A 24,698-nucleotide genomic window follows, 5' to 3' on the forward strand; every position below is an offset into this window, starting at 1 on the left:
TGTGTGTGTGTGTGTGTGTGTGTGTGTGTGTGTGTGTGTGTGTGTGTGTGTGTCTGTCACTCACGACATGTGCTGAGTCACCTTTTGCTATGTGGCATGTGCTGAGTCACATTTGGAATGCCTTGCATTTACTCTTGTAGATACTTGCTGGTGTTTGGCTTAAACAAACAAACAAAACCCCTTTAGTTTTTTCATCATATCCAGCTTGAACTTAAAACTGAAATATAGAGGACGTGGGCAGAATCAAATGCCATTTACAACCGAGGGTCTCCCTGACACATTCACACTGGCAAACATCTTTGTTGGGAACAGATAAAAAGTTATATAAATTGGCCTCCAAATTATTAATTATTAATTATATAATATAAAAAATATATTTTTAAAAGATTAGATCTCTAAAACATGTTTAAATTACACTTATTATTATCTGTATGCCACGGCACACATGTGGCAGGCAGAGGACAACCTGCAGGTGTCAGTTCACGTCTACCATGTGTGTTTCAGGGATCCAACTCAGGATGTCAGGCTTGGCAACAAGCAGCTTTACTCACTGAGACATCTGGCCAGCACCAAGTTCATTAAGACACTAAACACATGTCATCCTTCTTAACTGACATACGGGCAAGAGGAGAATCAGTGTGCTTGCTTCACGTCCCTTCTTCTCAAAGGGGCAGAGCAATGCTTCCTCCTTCCACACTAACTAGAATGGACTTGGTGACAGAATCAGGTAGTGATTATGCTAGGAAGAATTGCAAGGTTCAGTTCTCAACAAAAATATCTTTAGAATATGTGTGTTTGTCTAATGTTGTGTGGTTAAGATCCAAGAGACAACCAAATATTTTACAAGTAGTAAAGATTGTAAGGAGCTGAGTGTGTCAGCATACAGCTACAATCCCAGCAGCCAGGCCAGAACAGGACAACCATAAGCTTAGGATCAGCCTGGGCTACAGAGTCCCTGTCTCAAAACAACAAAAAAGTACGAGTTATAATATCTTATGCTCAGAATACCTCCTCCCAAAACCCACAGTAAACATTTAAACATCAGCCCAGACTGCAAGCTTCCCTTGACTGTGCTTTGCAGGTTAAGCACATGCTTGAAGGACGGACAGACACTGTTAGTAAAGCTATGAGCAGCGGTTACTAGGATGCTGGAGCCACCATTACCGACACTTCTGCAACAGAGCATGCACGGGCTGCAGCAGGAGCCCTGTACCTTCAGTTCCTTAAGCCCCTGCATGTATCTCCCTTCTACATCATGTATCTGGTCCTTCAGGTCATAGATGTCCTGCAGGACACAGGAAGGAACCATCGTACAAATGTATCTCAAAACTCAGAAAAATCACATGAAGACACAACTTAGTTCATCTAAAACTAGAGAAATTAAATATAAAAATACAAACATCCACCACTCTCAAAACACAGCAAAAGGCAAATCTTCCAACAGCAGAACTGGAGAAATTAGTCTAGTATTAGTACTTTCTTGGCACTGAATTTTTTTAAAGACAGCACTAGAAAACAGGAACCAGGATATAAATATATATATTTTAAATGTATATTAATTCTAACATTTTTAAATTAAGTTTTTAAATTTTATAAATCATAAATATTTTAGTATAATACTTCACTTGCAACTAATAAACTATGTAGTAAGTTAATTAGAAGCAAATTTTACTCTTCATGCATAAGTTTCAAAACACGTAATATAGTATATGTAAGAACTCAGTCACTTTTAAATTACATAGGTACTAAGCACATTAACTGGGAGAAAGAGAGGGAAGTTATACACAATGAGAACAATTTCCAATGAGAGATCCTGTTCTGAGGACACATCTAAGTGGTGACAAGAGCATCTGCTCCAAAGGTTTCCATAATATTTTTTAAATAGGCCAAACTTTAAATGGAAAATATTATGTCTTGTGTCCAATCACGCCACGCAACATCAAGGTGGGCTATAACTGCATCAGGGCTCTGAGTGCAGCAATGGCACAGAATTGGCTGTTGGAGAGCATCTTGCTCTGTGATTTCCCTGCCTATCTCATTCCCTCTTGGATAGGTGTGCTAGTCTTGTACTCATTGATTTATTCAACAACTACTTTGCTAGGGGCCAAGCCCATCAGGAGTTAGGCACTAGGACCTAAAACCACCTCTTCCTCAGAGGCTAGTCTTCCAAGGGAAAAATACTACACAAATGCCAAGGGCTATACAGGAGCTGCCTAAGTCCAAGGATGGAATAGCTTGTCTCAATGTCCTTCTGTCACATGAGAATGAAGCCCCTAAAGGCAAGTCTTTTCCTTATGAAACATCTGTGTCCTCAGCATTTATGCCTGGTCATTAGTAAGAGCTCAAAGAACTCCACTGCCCTGGCCAACTCTCCTCCCTGCTACTGTTCTAGAACTCCTCTAGACAGTCTTCTGCTGTCTTGCAATTTCACAACCAACCTCCTCTGCTACTTGGCAGTAGAAAGGCATGGTCACAGGCACACCCTTCAGGTAGCCCGCTCTCTCTCCTCTCACCTCCAACATTGCTGTCAGCTACTGTCTGTTCTCCCTCAACTCTCAGCTTCCCTTTCCACCTGCTCAAGCCAACCCACGGAAATATAAGCAACCTCAGTCTTACAAAAAGAAAAGGGAAGGAAAAAAGTCAGCTATCTGTTTGATACTCCATCTCTTGACTTACTGCCCACCCTAATCTTAGTGCTATAAATTAACTTCAGGGCCAATTTCTTACATCTTCTCCCCTAAAAGTCTTCATCTGCCCACTACATCCTCACTGTTCAAGCCCTGGGTGGTATTCTCCCTCAGGACTGTGGTGAGAGAGTTACTTTTAACAATGCAAATCAGGGGCTGGAAAGATGGCTCAGTGGTTAAGAGCACTGACTGCTCTTCCAGAGGTCCTGAGCTCAATTCCCAGCAACCACATGGTGACTCACAATCATCTATAATGAGATCAGATGCCCTCTTCTGGTGTATCACACTCATATAAATACACTAAATAGCTGGGCAGTGGTGGCACACGCCTTTAATCCCAGCATTTGGGAGGCAGAGGCAGGTGGATTTCTGAGTTCAAGGCCAGTCTGGTCTATAGAGTGAGTTCCAGGACAGCCAGGGCTACACAGAGAAACCCTGTCTCGAAAAACCCAAATAAATAAGATAGATAGATAGATAGATAGATAGATAGATAGATAGATAGATAGATAGATAGATAGATAGATAGGAAGGATATATAAAAATGAATGCAAATCAAATCACATTGGCAAGCATTCTGTACCAATGTCTTTCAAGTTCTCTGAACTCATTCAAGAGAGACTCTCCCTTCAGCTTCTATGCTTTATTCATTTTTATTCTTCCTTCAAGTCTTAGCTCGGAGCTTGCTTCTCTGAAAGCCTTTGCTCTCTTTTCCTTGTCTAATGTGATGCCTTTCTAAACTAATTTATCCTGATCTTGGGACAACTGCACACTATTAGCTGGTTCAACTGATACGAATCAGTTTTTCTTTCTAAAGGACAGTGATCTCTTGAAGGCCAGATTATGACCAGCTGTCTACATGTCCACTGCCAAGTGTTCAGAAACTGTGACTGAGTGAGTGAACAAGTGAGCAAGCAAATGAATGTAACTCTTCTCACAAGTCTTGATCCATTCTTCAGATAACAAATTCAGAAAATAAGACAGTCAAAAATAATTGTTTGGTACATTCCCATCTTCAAAATAAATGGGTTAATAAATTCGGAGACTTAATTGATGGATCAAATAAACTTTCCACTAGCTCAGGTATTTCTGTTATCCAAATATTATACTTTTATTACTATGGAAAACTGAGAACCTGTATTCAAGTACCTAATATGATAATGGCTCAAAAGACTAATAATTCCTTCTTGTAGTCTGTTGTTCTTTGTAAGCCCAAATATTTTCCACTTAAAACATGGCAAGGTCATTCTTAAAGAATTACTTTCATATAGATAACATTACTGTTTGGCACTGACAGAATCCATTACAATGCCATCAAATCTTCAGAAGAGAAAACTAAAGAAAGAATAATCTAATCTGCTCCTCTCAGCTCTGAAATATTCAGGTAAGATTTCTGAGCTCTGATGACCATGTCTTTACAGAAACCCTATTTTGTTCCTCATAAGTCACATAAAATGTTAAAAGTTCCATGGACTACAAAATCCAAAGCTGCTTTTCAAAGGCAGACGACCTGTAGCTTACCCGCAGTTCACTTAACGAGGTGTCTGGGTCTATTAAGCTGCTGGTGTCCCCACTACCCCGTCTGGATGAGTTTCCACTTAGAGGCGTTGTTGCTGAGGCAGAATTTCGAGATGAAGGCTGAAAAAGAGGGGGAAAAAATGACACTTGTGAGCTGTGTCATCAAACATTTGCTGTGAAGATGGAACAAGGGGCAGGGCAGTGGGGACAGTTGATAGCCTAGGATCAACATTCTATTAACTCAGTCAACAGGGACCAAGTGCAACCCATGTGGTCTCAAGCATGGGTGAGCTGTCAGGCTAACAGCTGTTTCAGAACTAATGTCTAATTAGTACTTCTCTACTTTGGTCCCTACATTGCTTAAGCATCACACCTTTGCTAAGAAAGATGAACTATTTTTGGCTAAGAGCAAGAACATAATACACTGCTATGAATTTAGACTGCTCTTCCCAAAGCCACACTGTTGACTAATAGACAGCAGAAAACTGTACTATCTAGAAGACTTGTCGAGTGTCACAGGACACCACTTGAAATGGAGCTGATTCCAATGAGATGTAAGCATAAAATGTACACAAGACTTTAAAGGCTTTCTGCAGAAAAAAAACAGTGGACAAAATGCACCATAGTCATCTTGGTAGAGTGTTATTGACTGCTGCAGTACTCTAAGTCCAGCAATAGGCTGAGGTAGGGGTCAAGGTCAGCTCAGGCTACATACAAAGACCCTGACTCAATCATCACAAAACAAAACATTTCAGTTGAGTTTATATTGAAATGTGTTGGTTATTTGGGTTGAATATTATTTAAATCGATTTTATTTTTTTCTAGAGTGTGGCTAAAAAAAATTAAAATCACATAGGCTTATAGTTCTGCTCTGCATTATAAAATTTAATACAGCACAACATTTTCCTAACTTCTTAAAAATATGTTAAGAAGCTGGATGGTGGTGGCATATGACTTTAATCCCAGCACTTGGGAGGCAGAGGCAGGAAGATCTCAGTGAATTTGAGGCCAGCCTGGTCTACAGAGTGAGTTCATAACACAGAGAAAACCTGTCTCAAAACAACAAAACAAAAGAACAACAACCAGAAAACTGTTTAAGAAAAAGAACTTTACTGCAGAACACTCCTCCACAAGGAAGCTACCCGAGTTTCCTTACAGAAGTGATTTAGCTACAAGAAAAACAATCAAAACTATGAGTTTGCTGGTCTATTCCTAGACACTTAGTTCCCATGTTTAATGGCTTCTCAATGTCAGTGTTCAGAGACTGGGAATCAAAGCCAAGAGCTTTAGGATGACGTCCAGTGAAATGAACGTACTCTTCTCTCCTCGTCAGACTTTCACATGATCTAAAGCTGCAGGAATTTTGAGGGGTCAAGAACAGGAAATAGATGAGGGGAAGAACCACTCTGTCGGCCAGTTGTGCTGAACAGAAAGAGAGTCACAGGAAGCCTGGGACTGACCCCAAGAGCTCCATCCGTCAAGAACCTGATACTCACTCTGGTGTAGTTTTCAGCATACTGTTTGTCAGATTTTTCATCCAACTAGAAAAAAAAAAAGAGATACAAATCAAGAAGACACTCAGCATTGTTGACTTGTTTTGGGAGGAGAAAAGCAATCTCAATGGTGCGTTCTAAATTCGGTGACGTGTGGAATCAAAATGAACACATTAAAACTAGAATAAAAGTTATGACAAAGTGTCAAAAACCTTTAGTTCACATCCTAAAGAAGATCGGCAGAAAGCAAGCAGCATAGATTCAAATTTTTAGATTGTTTAGACAGATTTTTCTTTTCATGGTACTTAAAACACATTAAAGAAAACTACATACAAACCTCAGTGTGAACACTGCAGACATCAATACAAAATGTAAACATTATTAAGATACAGAATAATGCATAAAACTATTTAATGACAAAAAGGGTTATATAAACTTTTCTTTTTACACAGCAAACTCAAAGAATACAAAAGGTTATAAAACTTGGCCTTTCTCCCCACCAAGCCCTGCTCTACAAAGGACAATCACAACCCAAGTCTCTCAAAATCTCAACAACAACATCCCAGATACATTTCTCGCTCCTTTTCCCCCTACTTCACTTTTCTTCGTAGAATGTCTTATTCCCACACTATTACATTGATCCATTTGTTTGTTGTCTGATCTCTGTCATGCAAACCTTATGTCTACATAAACTGCCTTATTTTTCTAATTCATTTCTGCTAATACGTTAATGAGAAAAGAAATATTCAAAATTAAAATAGTCTAGTCCATCTGAAATCCTTCTTCATATCACCTTTCCTATAAAATGACCCCCAAACTCACTCACTTTTACCAGACTGTCACTTTGGAATAATCATATATTTCAGAGGCTGCATCACTGAAGTACCACAACACTGACTACAGTGCTCACTGTATTCTGACAAAGTCCAACTGTAGCAACTCAAACTGATCATGAGCCAAACGTGAGGAATTGGTAAGCCAGCATAAAGCAGCCATGCCGCAATCCAAGTATTTTGGCTGCAGTGACTCGGCCAGAGACTCCTTCAGGCTCTCTTCTGAGGCTCACACTGTAAAGCTTCCAGAGTCTCTAAAGGTGGATTGCAATGACAAGCAATGTTTACAGTCAAGACTGAAAGGACCTGCCAGACACTGAAATGGCTTTTAAATGCAATAAAATGTACTCATGCTCAAGGTATAGAAGGACACTCTAAATAAAATGCTGACAGTGTGGTTTATTAAATGCATTCATTGAATCACAATTACCCATTAACTTCTAATAAATGTCCTTCATTTGAAATACTTGGGGGGAAAAAGTATTTCAAATTTAGGATTTTTTTTCAATTGTGGAAATAATTTTATCTCTTGGGGATGGTACCCAAATCTAAACACAGAATAAACCTGTACTTCACATTTTATATATGACAGTTAAAGTTAACTTTATATATTATTTTTAGTGTAATTGAAGTCTGACTGCAACCCAGATTATAAAACACCAGGTCAATATTCAACAACCTTTAGATTTTAGAACAGGATGATTTTTTATTTTGAGTTTTCCTACTAAGAATACTCAACCTAATAATAAGGTTATCTGAAAGTTGTTTAAAGAAAAAAAAAACACAGAAAGTGGATCTGATTCTATAACCATAGAAGGGAAATGAACAATGACTTCAATAATTTCCTGAAATGATCCTGGCTAAGGATTTCTTTCAAAAGCAGATGCAATGAATAGTAAGTCAGCACATTTATATCTTTTTATTTTCCTTTATTCTAGCCTGACCCACAGAGCAAGACAAGAGGTTACAACATATGAACCCTGTAGTTTTGTAGACCTGGCTGGCACCTTTTCCAGCATCTCCTCAGTCCAAGGTTATTATCCTGTGAGCATACAGTGTGCCCACACACAACAGCTGGAAAGCATCTTTCAAAGGCAGAACTGGGGACAGTAAAGGATGGACCAATATAAATCCCCTTTTCATCTGCTTCAATGAGGTGAATTGAAGCATATACTTGTTAAATTAGAGAGAGTTGCTAGCTTAGAGGACATCATCAAAAGGCAAAGGTAACTGTATTTTATAGGCACTTAAAAATACAAACTACAATGGCTCACAGGCTATAAAATAACAAGAATACTTGGAAAGCCCTGTCCTAGACAATCTTTTGCTTATATGAAAGAGCTATTTAATTAATAGAGGCAGGAAAAGACAAATTGTAAAGTTCTTCATTTGTACACAATTACTAAAGCAAATTGCCAACAACTGAATATACAGGGGATATAACCACTAATTCAGGTATCATGAATTGTGAGACTGGCAGAAGTGAAGCTATCGAGAGAACAGGTATGTAGAGCAAAGTCAATTATATTTACAGGGGAAAGCAGGTCCCAGTGGACCAATGGCACAGCTCGCTTAGCAGGTAGGCACTCACCACTGAGCATCAGTACTGTGAGTCTAATCCCCAGGACCACAGGAAAGGAGAACAACAAACAACTCCTGTGAGCTGTCCTCTGACCCACACACGTGCTCCATACTAATGCTCACACGAACACACATGCACAAAATAAAATCTTCTCAAAATTAAAACAAGGTTACTAAGCAGATTAGTAAAATGGACAGCATCTCAGAGAATAGCTAGGAAACCACCTTTTAATTTTATATGTGGACAATCCACAGCAAGATGAGACTGCTATATAGCCAGATTTAAGAACTAGTAATGTGGAATATCTAGGACTGCAATTAAAATAATTTAAATTCTTTTCTAGGATTAAAATAGTTCAGAAATAGCTACTTCATACTATAAGTGAAGTGCTAACAAAAATCAATCTTTGCATTTCCAGAAGAACTGCTACCTTTCATCCCCTCCAAAGTGCTGGGCAATTAGAACAGGGCTTGTCTGTGTGGTGCCAGCTGGGGATGGAGGGTGGAGAGATGCGCACAGAAGGCAGGTCACAATGTACCTAAATGGTGAGTATACAGGTGTTACCATGGGCACTCTGCTTCTACGCAGTCCCCACAGCTGGGAACAGCTAGGAAGGGTGCCTCAGACCCACACCAGAGTCCATTTTAAAACAGAAAATCAGTGGCATTTTACTAAGTAACATTTTATTATTCAGCTTTTAAAGTCTATCTATAACTTTATATCTTTATCAAAACCAAGAGGGGGGACAAGGAGTGAGCCTGAAGCATCTGAATATGAGCCAAGTATGAGTGGGTATTAGAAAAGTACTTATTTCCTTAGGAATGGTCTGTTAGGTATGCATATCAAACTGTTTATTAGGAAATGATATGATGTAAATGGATTGGCTCTGGAATAAGTCAGAGAAAAGAACAGTGAAAAACATCCCAAATACAATAAGCAGTGATATCAGGACTCACCGAAAATACTGACGAGCTCTGGAGGGATTCCACGGGGTAAGAGGGAAAGGGTGTTTTTAAGCACATTTTAACAAACATATTCCAAAACACTTATATTTCATGTTAATATGCTCAAGTAAATGTTTAAGGAGTTAATTTGATTCCTAACTTTAAAAATAACTACTACAGCAGCTGTTAGTCACACGCCTGCAACAACACAATGAACCCATGCAATACACTCACGCTGGCCACGTCTGAGATGCCGGCATCATCCACCTCAGAGACAACGCTTCCCCTACGATTGGAGCGACTAAAGTAATCGGCAGCAGAAACCTTTCAGTCAGAGAAAATGAAACACTTTAAAGTCAGAAAGGAAGAAAGAACACTAGCTAAAACTGGAAAATTGTGCACTTGCTTTAATATGATGTTTGGTGAAGTATCATGAAATGAGAAAACTTTTACAGTTAACTTATTTCAAAAAGCAAATAAGAGGTACCTAAAACAAGCTCCTAAAACAAGCCTTCTGCAGCATCAAATGCAATTCTGTGATAGAAGCCATTCTCTGCCTGAGTTCATGACAAACCTTGCACACTGAAGGCCCTGGGAACCTTCAACTGGGGAGGGCAGTGTTCCCAGCTATTATCAGACCTCTACTATATTTTTTAATATTATAACTCATTATAGCTATCAACTCTGGCAATACTCAATTTCCACAATTCCTTTTTCACATATCATTATATCAGGAATTGTTGGACAAAATAATGAAGACTGGCCTGGAAAGTCCCTTCTCTTGTTCTTCCACAACTGAGTCTCTTGTATGAGAAGTCACAGTCTCTGAAGACTCTTCCAAGGTCACTCTCACATACCCACCCTGAAGTGTGCCATCACATGCACCTGCCTTCTCCTCACACCGTGAGCTGTCTTCCATCTGTGTTCCTTCTTCACTAGTTTATCTCTATGTCTCTAATAGGAGATAAGCTCAGAGATCTGTCCTCTTTGATTTGACACATCACTCCTAGCACTTAACACAGTGCCTCAGGTATAACAGGCACTCCATAACACCTATCAAATGCCTATCCCCACTCATCAGTTATTCTGTTGGTTAGTTTGTTTGTTTTGAGACTGGGTTTCTTTTGGTAGCCTTGGATGTCCTGGAGCTCACCCTGTAGATAAGGCTGCCCTCAAACTCAGAGATCTACCTATCTCTGCCTCCCAAGTGCTGGGATTAAAGGTGTGTACCATCCATCACCACCTACTTCACAGTGATTCTTAAGCTGCCTGCCTTGCTTTAAAACTCCTCACCAAAAAGTGAATTCAGAAACCCATCCGTAGGGACAAACCAGTCTTAAAAGTATGAAGTCTGCTAAAGGCCAACAAGATCAAGCAATGATATTTTTATTCTTTAAAATAGTATTACAACTTGATTTATATATACTAATATTTATTTGCACCAACTACCTTACAAGTTTGAAAGTTATCTTCCATAGTTATTCACTGAAAACATTTATTAAGCCTAACAACCAAGTAGACAGCAATTAGATTCCCATTGTACAGAAACAACTAACAGGCTGTGAAGGTCGAGGCAAGCCCAGCAGCATCACTGGACAGTTACTACCCTTTCCATTTGCTGCTTCCAAGATGCTTTCAGGTGTTCTGACTTTTATTTCTAGTTCAGCCATGAGTGGGAGCATTGCATGGTTTGATAAGGGACCACAACTGCTTTAATTAGATGAATTTATCTCACTTAAACATGTGGTGCTTCCTTCTCTATGAGAACTGTGGGTTTATAACCATCCACATTAATTCTGCTTGCACTAAGTGGACTACTTTTCTGGAAGGAATTATAGCTTCATAGGCCTCTTTATTCTAACTCCAAGCTGACAAACCATCTTCTACTCTATAATTTCCACATCAGAACAAAAATGTCACTCAGAAAATTTCCAACTTCTTTAAAGAATAACATGAAGCTATTACAGCGTCTACAATGATTTGTTAGGTAAATGTCTGAACTGATGTTTTAAAACCTTGCCATCAACAGGTAACAAAGGTCACAATCTTAAGAACTGGACACGCACTGGCTCCGCTTACGTACAAGAAGCAACAGGCCCGTCCCTGACCCCCAGATTTCAGTTACAAGTACCATACGATAGTACAAATGTGACTCTCGTTTGACAGGCTTGTCTTGGAAAATAAACAGATAAATAGGTATGCATAAGGAAACAAAAAATAAAATGAAAGTTTTTCCATAAAGGATTTGTACATAAAGCATGTGAATCTCTGACTCATTTTCAAGACCACTTTACAAAGCAAGCTGTTCACATAAGCTGTATGTAAGGAAAATGCTCTCTTTGTCAAATACATATTTTACTTTGCAGCAAATTTCACATAATCATGCACTGTTGTCATGTAAAAGCTGTTTGTTTGCATGCAGACCATGCTCACCACACTCTCCCTTCGCCCACGACTGGCACGCTCAGAAGACACAATGCTTTCGGTGTCATCATCGAAGGGCTACAGAAAGTAAAACAGACTCAGTTTCTCTGTGGGTCTCACCGGCTGTAAACACACTGGCGCGTTTCAGGAGGCCACACTCCGTGAGCACTACAATTAGCATGCACCACTGTGCAGCACTAAGGAGATAAACTGCTATAGGACATAATGAACTATCCTTAAAAACCAAAATACTTCCCCAAAGCACAATGAATAAAGTAAAACTCCATCTTTTATTTAAGTTTAATGATGGTGAGGGTATGAATAAACTAGACAAAACCAGTCAAGGAAGACTTGCAGATCTGTGTGGTCCCTTGAGAGGTCAATAAATACACTTAAGATTTTAATTTGGGGGAAAAAATGATGCTTTAAGATGAAATAACATATGTCAAAGAAGTTCCTACCAGCAAAGCTCTGAGGCAGTGACTCATTTCCTGGCTCTCATTCCTATGCAGCTAGCAGTGACGGTACTGTTATCCCCTTGACAGGGCTGTGTTCTTCCCACTGCATTGGCAAGACTCAATTGGTACAAGTAAGTAGCTTATCTCCATTCTGATGTCACTAAGATGCCATTCTGGCATCATTACATTAGAAATTCTGAACCCAAATTGCAAATGAAATAGAATCTAGCCAGCTCACAAGAACAAGGATCTACACTAACTTGTTTTTGAAAGTGTGCCATCAAAAGTTTTTTGCAGGGGAGGCTACTACATTTGGCATATTAAAAATGTCACTAGGTCTGAAAACTGCCAAGTATAATTTGAGTATACAGTGGGTTAAAAGGAAGCATCCATCTTTTGTGAAAAGCCCTTATCCCCTAAATACACACACACGAGTTTTTATTACGTACAGGAGTGGTATCTGAGAACTGCAACTCAGATGGCTGTAACTACAAACATAAACATAAAAGAAAGCCAAGAAAACTCATATTTTACCTGCCATAAAGTAATCTTAATGATTATTAATAATAATTTCTCCAATTTGGGATAATCTGTAAGGATAACAATACAGTATACCTAAAGAAATCATTTGCTTTGGAATGTAAATTAGTATAGTCTTTTTAGTTGTCAATATATGGCCATAGATAGCAAAATTGAAACGCATATGCGCTGAGCATGGTGGCCGCACCTTTAGTTACAACACTAGGGGAAGCAGAAGCCAGTGGACCTCTGAGTTTGAGGCCAGTTTAGTCTACATAGTGAGCTCCAAACCATCGAGAGCTACACAGAAAGGCCCCATCTCAAAGAGTATGAAGTCTAGAGAGATGGTTCAGCAGTTAAGATCACCTGCTGTTCTTGCAAGTGACCAGGGTTTGATTCCCACAGCCACATGGTAGTTCACAATCTCCTATAAGTACAGTTCCAGAGGATATAATATCCTCTTCTAGCTTCCAAGGGCACAGACATGCACATGGTACACACACATATATGTAGGCAAAACATTTATACACATAAAACAAAAATAAATATTTTTTTAAACAGCACATATGCTCTTAAATTCCTATTATTTCCTGATACACAACTTGTCTTGCAGATATACTCATGTAAGTATACACTCTGTTTGGCACGTATGTGTGTGTACAAGGGAGAGAACAATAGAGACAGAGGCAAACAGAGAATGTGTGTTCATCATAGGGCTGGGGAGATGGCTCAATAGGTAAAGTGTCTGTTCTGCAAGCATGGGGCCCTTAATTTGGACTCCCAGCATTCATGTCAAAGCCAGGGTGGAACTATGTGCACTGGGGACAGTGGCTCTCAGGCTCACTGGCCAGCCTGTCTAGCCAAAACAGTGATCTCTAGGTTCAGTGAGACTCCATCTAAACAAAGAAGGTAGAGGGGAGTAATTAACAAAGACACCTGACACTGACCTCTGACCTCCATATGTGAATGTACAGCTCATGTGTACACACAGCTAATGTCTGACAATCTAAATGACCATCAATACTAAAATGATTATCTACGCCTTTGTGGGATAGTACGCTGACATTAAAAAGATTTGATAATATGTAACCATCTCAAAGTGACAATAATTGAAAAGGGGCATAACTTATTGTTAAAAATAATAATGTCAAAAAAAGGATGCTATAAATCTGTATGCACTGACACAACATCCTTTAAGAAACATAGAGGAGTAACACATACTGGAAAGGAAGCCATTTGTGGTCAAAATGAAAAGCACTCATACATGTCCAGAACATCTCTGAAAGTATACATGTGAACAGGTTCCATGTTACTCTGGATTTACTAACATCACTTACTCATAAACTACAAAATAAACTTTAGCCGTTCCAGAAGGAGAAGGTTTAAGAGTTGGGTTTGTTTCACCTCTCCCACCACTTCACAGACAGAAGGTTTGGTAACCAAGGGAAAACAACATGGGAACAGAAGCAGGGAAAGCCCAGAGCAGCACACCCGACAGGAATATCAATTCTTGAGAGACAAAGTGTTTCTCATAAATGGCAATTCAAAGACTTTAAGGCTACTCAATGGGCTCAATTCTAGACTCAGTTAAGCAATCACTCGGGTTCACACAGGTTAACACAGGTTAGTACTTGATTTGTATGGACTTAGGAGCACATAATCCATGCACAAGATGGTGAAACACATCACTCCATCCCAAAGTGTGACTGCAGAACAACTAAACGTTCCTAAAGCATGCAGAGACATTAGCTCACCACAGGACTGCTTCTGGAGGAACTTGCTCTGGATGAGTAGTAACTGTATTCAGATGGCTATAAAGTTTCCAAGAAGAAAGGTTTTACAACAATGGCCAGCTCAGTTTCTCTGCTGGGAGTACAATGACCCTACTCTTAACTCTTGATGCTCAAGGTGAAAAGAGCTGCTCTTCCTTGGTCTGACAACCCACCTCACACTCACCCTTAGATGGGGATAAAATGTTCCCAAGGAGTTTTTCTATAGACTCCCCTCATATGTAACCTCCTAACTTCTAGTAGTCACCTTCTCATAACTGGCTAAGTGAATGTGTCACAATTTCTAGTATAGGGTCTGTCCCTTCCTGTATCCCTCCCACCACCTTCCCCATTTAGACTTACAGTTCGAGAACCATAAGGGTTATATAATCCACCATCATACAATGATGCCTGAAGAACAAAAGAATATTATTTATCTATTTAACACCGGAGTTGTTTTGAAAATATATTTATTATTTTGGAACTTCATAATTCAAAAAATGTTTAAGAGATAGTGTGTTACATTCACTTACATATATGGTTCACTGTATCAGTTTCATTATTCATCAATATACTTGGTTAGAAAAAAACACTGCAGTATTTTCTTTCACCCTCACGTTATAATGCGAGGAAGCAAACAGTCAGGAAGTAAAAGAATTATAAGCACTCCTGGGGTTCCAGTCTGAAGCTGGACACAGAACAACAATCAGCTAGAAGCACGCACGGACAACTGGCATGTCACACAAAGCTACTGGTTATGCTTTAATTCAGCTTGCTTAATAGATTTTGACTGCCATAGCTGGGGGGTCATAGCCATAACCAAAGAAAACCATGAGAGTGTGGCAGGCTCCAGAGGAGTCTCTCTCCTTACAGGAAACAGAGTATAAACACAAGCTAACCAAAGTCATCCATTTCTACATTAGCAAAGAACAGGAGTATTTTTCATGCCTAAGTTTTGTACCCTAAGCACAGGCAGAGCATACATTGCAGGGCACATGGCAGGAAGGCTACACAGCTCAGCCCCTGACAGTGGCCCTACTGCAGAGCACACTCTGGAAGAAGGAAATACAAACCAGACTGGTACTTCTCAGCAGACCAGAAGTTACAGTAGGGGAAGCCTATGAAAAAGTGCACTGATTAAACCTAAAGAAAGTCGAGGGAGCTGAGACAGCAATGTGCCCTTGGAGAGTACTGACCCTGCTCTGACTCTTGGAGGTCCCCATCGGCTCACTGCACAGGGAAGAAGACTGTAAGAGAGGCAGAACAACAGGAATAAGCAAAAACAAAGGCAGAAGAAGGCATTCCCCTTCATGCAAGCAGAAGACTTTAAGTTTATGATTTTTGATTCCATAACTTCATTAGTCAGCCCCAAGCACTTAAAGTAGTGTAAAGACATATGAAATAAGAGGAAAACTCACCAAAACCTTTTTGAATGCTAACTGTTAAAGATGAGATAGGAAATCACTTCTAACTGTTGTCCATCAATATGTCGACAACCTTTTGGTACCATCAAATTATTGGCAGGGTGCAAGATAAGGACCCAGGAATGCACACAAGAAAAGCCTCCCACCCCCACCCCCTACCCTACCACCCCGCACTGGAAGTATATCAAATGGTGGCCTCTGAGCCACCAAAGCTCCTGGGGCACTGTTGATGCTTTTGTGACAGACTCCCAGTGGGCTTGGTCAGGCTATAAAGGACGAATAAGCAAGCCCTCGGTTACTGCTATCACTACATTTTTTCAAACATATCTGAAAGCTTGTCTTTCTAAACATACATGGACACAGCACGCTAGTTAACCAGAGAAGCTGCACTCACCAGCTGAGTTCACTCACTAAAAGCACTCTTTATAAAGAAATTACATCTCTTTCCCTACTGTGACTTAAGACACAATTTTCAGTTCTTTTCCCCTAAACCTAGACGAATGAGAATAGTGAAAGAAATTGTGTGCAGGGAGTTTTTAAGTTGACAACATTTTCAGTGCTCGAAACTGAATCCAGAGCCTTGCATGTGTCTATCACATAGATTTGCTCCCATTTCTCAATACTTTGAAATGTACTAGGTACCACGCATTAAAGCATGCTTTAAATGTTAAATGCCAGGCAGTTTTGGCACAGCCTTTAATCCCAGCACTTGGGAGGCAGATGTCTGATTCAAGGCTACCCTACTCTACAGAGTGAGTTCCAGGACAGCCAGTGCTACACAGAGAAACTCTGTCTTGAAAAACCATTTTAAAAAAAAAAGTTAAATGTCTTGAAAAGAAAAGTTTCTGACTGTGGTAATATGGATAGCTGAGGCAGGATGACCTATCTTAGCTACAGAAACACACCATGTCTCAAAATCAAACAAAACAAGCAAAAACATAAAACAGTCAAAAAAGAAAAACAAGATTCTAACATTACATTAATATTCTAACAAATAATAACATCCATCTCATCCTATATGTAGCTTATACTTTCACATGTACCAAGCAATGAGTGTATTGATACCAGTAGCTTACTCTGCAATGAATCAGAAAACTAGATAGAAGCTGGACATGGTGGTCCCACCTTAATGCCAACTACTGGGAGGCTAAGGCAGAGGAGTTTGAGCCTGTGCTACATACATAGTGATACTCTGCCTAAAAAAAAACAAAACAAACTAACAAAAGATAGAATGATAGATGAGGTAACAGGCAAATAATCTGTGATTAAGGAAATAAACTATATAACCTAAGTAGTAAGAATGTGATGTTCACTATACAAAATCTTTTTCTGTTTGAATTTTTCATCACAAGCATGGTAATTTAACAGTTCTCTCTGAAGACGCACTCAAGGAGGATTATATGAATCAATTATCAAAACTGATATATCCAAACCATTCATAGATTAGTTACAAATAGCAAAAATGCAAAATGGGGGGTTAGAGATGTATTAAGATACATGAGAACAAAAATCTTTAAACAAACCCGGAAATAGTAGGTAGAGGCAGGTTTGCCATGTCTAAGACTGCTATAGTTTCTCTGGTCAAAGTAGAGGCCACTCTGCAAAAAGCAAAATTTAACAAGTTTTCTTAGGTTACATGTTTTTGATGCAACCACAACCAAAATAAACTTTGAACACACAGGCAAAATCTGATACTGTACAGGTTCTTTCTTCCTCAGAGCAAGCCCTTTAGAGCAATGGACCACAGCACAGGGCAAGCAGCAATGGTTTAAAATGTCTTAGGAAGGATGGGCATTAAAGGTCAGCTACTTCAAACAATCTCTACTAATTATTGTTAAAGACCAGACAATACACCCTCAAATAAAAATGAAATACAAATAATGGAATTACTCTTACTCCATATTTAAGAATAATCCTGAAAAACCTAGGGCTACTGTCTAATTACCACTTTTATAAATTACTGGGTTAGAGAAATCTCTTCCCAAATCTCCCTCTTGGTAGAGGTTAAGCAAATGTATGATATCCCTGCCTAGAACCTCTCTTCTCTGCTTCTGACACTACTCGAAGGACCCTGCCTCTACCCCACCTGCACCCTCTTGGCCCTGTCTTCTGCCATCACTGCCACTCACACCTCAACCAGGCACCTCGGCTCACCTGGCCACAAAGGTGCCAGTGGAGCGGGATATTTTCCTGCTACATTTGCAATAACGCTTGGTCATGTATGAAAGGTAGGCGGAGTGAGGAAGGGGAGGAGAGAGGAGGAGGAAGAAGAGGAGAGAAAATGGCTGCGGATGTACTCGTGTCTCTAGCAGTCTAAAGTAGTTGTTACATAAAGGTTAAATTTTGGATAACAATTCTAATTGTGTGGGCATCTTGTTAATTAAACATTTCCAAAGATATAAATCCATTGGATAATCTTTAAGCATTAAAAGTCTTCATTCTATCAGGTACTCGAGGCATAGCCAGAATGGTCTGGGCTTAGCCGAGCATTGTGGACAGTGTGGTGAGTTGGCAGATCCATCCCTCACGCTGGCGTCTCATGGGTGCCAGTGCCAATGTTTCTAGATAGCTGGAACCACAGTCACAGCAAGGAGCAGTGGGAAAACCAGGCCCACAGAGCCAGAGCATCGAGAACACAGCAGCTGCCCATGAAGAAGCTGAACAGGGCACGGCTTTCAAAGTATCTCCCAATACAGTGCCAATGCCCCGTACTCCAAGGCCTCTATAATCTGTTTTCAGCTACATTCTTCCTCTCTCTTCTCCTCTAGCTACATCCTCCCAAGGCTCCCATGGGATCCCAGAACTGGCAGGGAGCTAGAGAATACATTTCTGCCAATGGCACAATAAGGAGAAAGAGGTGTTCCAAGCACCCCAATTCTGTAGCATTTGTTCTCTACAGAAATGTTTGGTCAAGTGACTGGAATGGAAAGCCTCTTCATTCTGCAGTGCAATCACACAGGTGAAAGGGTCTATTACACACTTCACTGTTTTCTACCAGGAAGTATATTCCAGGTTCCTAAAAACAAATTTTGAGAATGAAACCTACTTGTAATTTGTTGCTTTCCATAATACCACAACTAGATCAAACTTCTGAAATAGAACTAACCAGTGGATCTTTATAAGAACTAGAGGATCGCTTCTCCATCCCATGGGTGTGACTGTAAGAATGATTCTGGAAATAAATATTGAAAGTTAACTTTAGAGATCATATAGTGAAATTTTAAGAATGAAACTCACCATAAAATAATAGCAACAGTGCATATGATACAGAGCAGTGCACGTGCAATCTACTTCTAGTTTGTTAGTAGTGGACTCACTGAACTGGGAAGGCTGAGGTATGTGGCCTCAAGCACATCACTCTCTCTGACCTCTCCTTGTGCCCGCTACTATCTAACCTGGTGTCTGGGCAGCTAAAGGAAACCTATTAGACACAGGGTCAGAGGCATGTGTGTGGGGACCTTCGCTGCACCTTACTCAAATCTCATGCCTACTTCCTTGCCTTTAGGAAGCCATATGTGGCGAGAGTCCTTCTCCATTAATCTTCTTATCAAAAGCAAAAGCAATGCTGTAGATAAACTCAAAGTTCACACAGGCACTGCTCAAGACAGCATTCTTCTTTTGGATTTAGTTTATGTGCATTTATTTGTATGTATATGCCATATGTGTACACATGCCAAAGAGGGCATGGATCCCCAGAACTGAGTTATAATGGTTATGAGCTAGCTAACATAGATGCTGAGAACTGAGCTCAGGCCCTCTGAAGAGCAGGAACCACTCTTAACCCTTGAGCCAGCTCACTAGCCCTCAGACAGTACACTTAGACCAAGTTCGTAGATCCATGACATATGTTCCTTAGAAGAGAAATGCCTAAAATATATGTTCTGAAGCTTACACAAAGTACTTTGAAAAGATGCTTACATTAAAAAAAAAATCACTTTTCCCTGGGGATAAAGGACAGTCCTGTTATTAACAGACAACCAGCAGACAATAAGCTCAGCCTATGTAGTGAGACTGTGCCGATGCAAGTACCTAGAAACAACAAAGGGCAACTGGCTGTTCTAGGAAAACTACTCAACAATAAGGATAAATGCATTTTCTTATTGTGAATGTTCTTTTATATTTCACTATATTCTAAGTGAAAACTAGGTAGTCCAGAAACTTGAGCAATCTACCAACATAATAGTGGCCCAAAGAAAACAAGCCGGTTTGACTTCCTTAGCTAATTCGGCATGTCAAGCCAAAATGCTTGGTCATCTTCAGCTGCCACCCATCACCACTGGATGTTTTATTTACTAACCTGCCAGTTTATGACACAAAATCAAGTACAGCTCCATGCTATTATAGCTCAGGGTGCATCAAAACACTGTCAGAGGGGCTGGAAAGATGGCTCAGAGAGTAAAGATGCTTGCTGTCAAGCCTGATGCTAGATGAACTAAGTTTAATCCCTGAGACCCACATGTTAGGAGAACCAGCTTCAACAAAGTTGTCCTCTGACCTCCACATATATGCCATGTGAAACACATACATAGGCAAAATAAATAAACATGAAGTTAAAAAATAAGCAAACCAGTCCTCCTGTGTAGCAAGTAAGTACACACAGGTGTGCCAGCTCTTCTCTCAAAGACAGACGGAACTACAACAGATCTTAGTAACAGTCAGGGTTCTTGGCTCTTATATTAAGCATTCCAATCATTTTGAGGAGGTTTTGTTTTGTTTTACAATATTGGGAAGCAAGCCTACAGCCATGCAATGATAAAAAAATAAAAATAAAAAAAATAAACAAATAAAGCACCTTACCACTGGACAATGCTCTCAGCCCCTGATCCTGAAGTCTCTGGGAAAAGCTATTATTCTAGTAACAGATTATGCCACAATTGCAAAAACAATGGTTTTTGTTTTGTTACATATCTTCCCCCAAAAGATCATAACAAAACCATAAAAGTTAGTCATAATCTATGAATCTATAAACAACTGATGTTTAGAAAGTAAAACCTCACACTTAACACAAAGTCATGCACTACATACTAATGACGAAACTCTTGATGCTCTGTCCTTGACGGTATCATACTGCAGTTCAGAAAAGTAGGAAAGTTGGTTGTATCGCCACAGTCAGGAACATAAGAGAAAAAGCAACTTTGTCATTATTAAAACCAAAGCAGTCCTAAATCAAAAGTAAAAGATTATTAAATACAAAAGCTATTATATTTGGATATAACCTTTACTTTTTCAGTAGAAATTGTTGCTGAACTGTCTGTATAATTAAAACTTTGTTTTATGCCAGGCAAAGTTATGTGTACTCTAGCCTTGTCTACTCTGGAGTTTGAGACAGACTTAAACATCCAAAAAGACTGTGCTCCTCACCCCCATCCTTTGGACTTCACTGGGGATTGAACTTAGAGCTTTGTGCATGCTGTGCAAGCACTTTTACCTCTGAAATATACCTCAGTCTCTATTTCCCTTTCAAATAACAAAATTCGGAAGCAGTAATGGTAAGATGACTCAATCTTAGAATATGACAGAACAGTACAGCCCAAGGAAGGCTTTAAATGTAAATGAGAAGCATTCTGGGGTCAAAGATGCTTTCCTCCTCCTCTCTGTGGCTACTGTCACTGCTTGTCATCTTTCGACAGAGAGCCAAGCAAGGAGGGGCACTACCTAACCTAGCTTGCAAAAGAATAATCCTGGGATCAGAGCAGGAGCACTTCCTTGAGCCTACTTAAGAGACATATGCCCTAAAATCTTATTTCTTTGAGAAAATGCTCAACAAAATGAGAAACTTGGCCAGAACGGAATGTGGTATGCACAGTAGACAAGCAAGTGATATCAGTACATGAATCAAAAAATCATAGAAAATTAACAAGACCAGAAAAACGCACATTTCCGTGTAGGATCCTTTAACAGGGAATGCAGCACACAGCCATGTAGATTTAGTCTCCTAACAATGGGTCTTCAGCATTCTTACAAGTTTTTAAACAATCTTACTCGAAGGTAAACATATATCACAAAGCATTTAAAAACACTATTTTGTAAAAATATCTTTCTTTACATTTTTACACTGAGTTAGGGCATTAGAAAATATTATTCAAAACCCTGACCCACAGTAATGTTTTCTTAAATTTAAGTTGGTTCCCTTTTGAAATCAATTCAGTGAATTTAACTGGCAGTTTAAAAAAGTGAAGTATGGGAGAAAAAAATATCACAGGATGTTGTGCACAGAAGAGTTAATATCATTTCATAAGACTAGGCACACACTTGTAATTCCAACACTCAATAAGTAGACTGAGGCTATAGGAAACCAAGTTCAAGGACACCCTAAGCCACTCAGTGAGCTGTTATCTCAAAAAACAAGCAAGCCATATATATTATACATACATAGTGATACATAAGTTTTATATGTAATTTTCTAAAATGTGTTTCAATGATACACAGAGAGCTAGAAATCTGTATAGACTAGATAAAGAAATAAAATATATTTCTGGTGGCGATCATAATTTTATAAAGCTTAAAATAGTCTAGAAGATAAAATATACAATCTAACTTTAGTAAGATATTTAAATACTAGTTCAAATATAACAAAGCCTGTCTATTTGTATTTAGATAGTCATTTAGAACACATATGGCAGAAACCTCAAAAATGTAGGACTTTTAATATAGGACTGTGGTACAATTTTACCACTGGTATGAATTCACTGAAAATGTTGTATGTGACATTTCTCTATAAAAGTTTTATTTATTTCTTTTTCCTATTAAAACATTTCTTTAGAGAAAAAAAAAATCCTACAAAAAAAAAGAGAAAAAAATCCATGACCAAAACATACAGTATTAAAGCGCATGCGCTTACACATGAATTATCCTACCGCAATAAGGCACGCATGCCTTCTCATCCTCTCTGTAGATGACAGGGTGTTTTAGCAAGCAGAATCAAAACAATGTACTCCCATTTTTTTCTTTTTTCAAAATATAATGGGGGATTCAGCTAGCCTTAAAAATTCCAGAATATATATAGCAGAGAAATCCATCAAGTGGATGCATCAACAACTAAACACACACGTACACACATTCATATACATATACACACATACACACACACACACACATAACTTATCTGATAAATGGCAGCTAGTAGTGATGTCACTTAAAAATTATCAAAAGAAGGAAAATTGAGAATATTAAGGACTCTGGATAAAATACTTCTATATATGCTATTATAATTTATTTCTCCTAACAAGCTTTGTCAACTTGACATAGCCCATAGTTATCTGAGAGGAAAGACTTGATTGAAAACTGCCTAGATCAATGGCCTGTAGGAACATGGTGGGGAGGTGCAAGGGGAGGGATGCTATCTTATTAACTGATGTGGGAGGGAGGGCCCAGCCCAGTGTAGGCAGCACCATCCCTAGGCATGAGTTTTGTAAAGAAGCTAGCTAAGCATGTGTCTGAAGGGAGGCCGGCAAGCTGTTGCTTGAGTTTCTGCCATGACCTCTCTCAGTGATGGTCTGTGACCTGGAAGTGTGAGCCACATAAACCCTCTCCTCCCCTAAGATGCTTCTCTCAGAGCATTTTATCACTAAAACGAGATTTCAAAGGGGGAAAAGGCTTTAATCCTCAGAGACATTTGCTTTAAAGTTTACACAAGGAAACAAAACAGAAACGCTCATGTCTTACCAGGCTATTCCTGTTGTTACTATGTCCAGAATACTGAAAACAAACAATAAATGCCTGGAAATCTAAGATCACATATCTCAGAATTACACACCATCATGTCTCTCCTCTTGGGCATACTGGCTCTGCTCCAGCGTGGTCCAGTAATATCCTTCGATGAACTCTTCAGTGAAATTAAACAGTGTAGTATTAAAATAACAAAAGACAAGTTTAAAGAATAATTAAAAACTGAGTTCACAATTATTTCAAAGCTAGAAGCAGATGACTAAAGAAACAGTAACTAAACAGTAAAAACCCCACAAGTGAGGGATAGTGGTTATCCTTTGATTCAAGGCCACTCTGTTTCCTAATTTGAGATCTCTACCATTGTCTTCTTGTATTCGGTGCACACAATACTCAAACATTCGTAGTGTTTTTTTAAGGTAGCTAACTGACTTATTAACTCCATGTTATTAGCAATCTGTTCCCAGTAACAGGCAGGCATAGACAGTTCTATTTTCAGTCCAAGATTCTGACTTACTAGTCCCTCCCCCAAGTCAGGATTCAGTCGCAGGCTTCTTTTGTTCGTGTTATCTTTAGTCTTAATGTCTACAGCACTTTCGACCCATATAGCTTCTATCAAGGGCACCTTTCAACAGACTAGTTTCTGAAACTGAGCAAATGGAAAGTTCAATGTCCCAGGAATGCAGCATAAAACCATTTAATGTACCTGACCCACATCTAGGTACTGCTAATACTTCAAAACCAAATAAATGTGTAAACAGTATGAGCCTTTTAAATAAATAACTCTTAAGCGTACAAAAACAGGTAAAGAAACAATGAAACCTTTAAATCATATGGTAAACCACAAGAATATTTAGGTCACCATTTTAGACCATAGTGTTTATTTTTTACACAGTACAGAAGCTGTCTGACATGTTCAGATTAATGGAAATGGTAGTCATTTGAAAAGCCAATAATCCAGAGCTACTAACACATACCCCAAAGCAAAACAACAAATGAAACTCCAAATGGTTGGAATCCTAATATCATCTAATTAAAACCAAACCAGGGAATGATCTCAAAGGCTGGGGGTGTGGCTCAGCCTCAGTGGAGGAGCACTTGGAAGTGGTCTCCATCCCCAGACGGATCAAAAACAAAGAACATTGTTTAAAAGAAATGTAATTTACTTTATCAGGGAGCATTCAGACTTTATTTTGTAAAATCTATACATGTCAAATATGCTGCATATGTACAAATACATATTTAGAGAGTCCAGCCTCCTTTAGAACTTTTCAAGTTCAAGCACAGGTTTTCTCCTGCCAGGACTGGAGACTAAGCCCAGGTCCTTGCACATTCGAGTCAAGAACTCTACCACTTAAATTGCATCTTCAGCCCTCATATATTAA

The 24,698-nt window shown here is 39.2% G+C and overlaps 1 protein-coding gene across 2 annotated transcripts in view; it reads right to left on the reverse strand.

Annotated features, from left to right (window-relative positions):
• Positions 1 to 24,698, reverse strand: part of Lrrfip2 (LRR binding FLII interacting protein 2) — a 102,478-nt gene that overhangs the window by 29,562 nt on the left and 48,218 nt on the right. Inside the window, exons 8-19 of one of the 2 annotated variants that reach the window (XM_028787052.1) lie at positions 20,674 to 20,715; positions 18,755 to 18,820; positions 17,172 to 17,246; positions 15,421 to 15,471; positions 15,298 to 15,342; positions 14,588 to 14,635; positions 14,213 to 14,266; positions 11,488 to 11,556; positions 9,289 to 9,378; positions 5,699 to 5,743; positions 4,206 to 4,322; positions 1,214 to 1,285 (exon numbers count right to left, since the gene is read on the reverse strand). In XM_028787052.1, the coding sequence (XP_028642885.1) occupies positions 1,214 to 1,285; positions 4,206 to 4,322; positions 5,699 to 5,743; positions 9,289 to 9,378; positions 11,488 to 11,556; positions 14,213 to 14,266; positions 14,588 to 14,635; positions 15,298 to 15,342; positions 15,421 to 15,471; positions 17,172 to 17,246; positions 18,755 to 18,820; positions 20,674 to 20,715 (774 nt within the window). The remainder of the gene's footprint in view (positions 1 to 1,213; positions 1,286 to 4,205; positions 4,323 to 5,698; positions 5,744 to 9,288; positions 9,379 to 11,487; positions 11,557 to 14,212; positions 14,267 to 14,587; positions 14,636 to 15,297; positions 15,343 to 15,420; positions 15,472 to 17,171; positions 17,247 to 18,754; positions 18,821 to 20,673; positions 20,716 to 24,698) is intronic. The other variant, XM_028787053.1, reaches the window with a different exon arrangement.

This window comes from Grammomys surdaster, unplaced genomic scaffold (assembly GCF_004785775.1).
Source record: "Grammomys surdaster isolate TR1022 unplaced genomic scaffold, NIH_TR_1.0 125606, whole genome shotgun sequence".
Lineage (NCBI taxonomy): Eukaryota > Metazoa > Chordata > Mammalia > Rodentia > Muridae > Grammomys > Grammomys surdaster.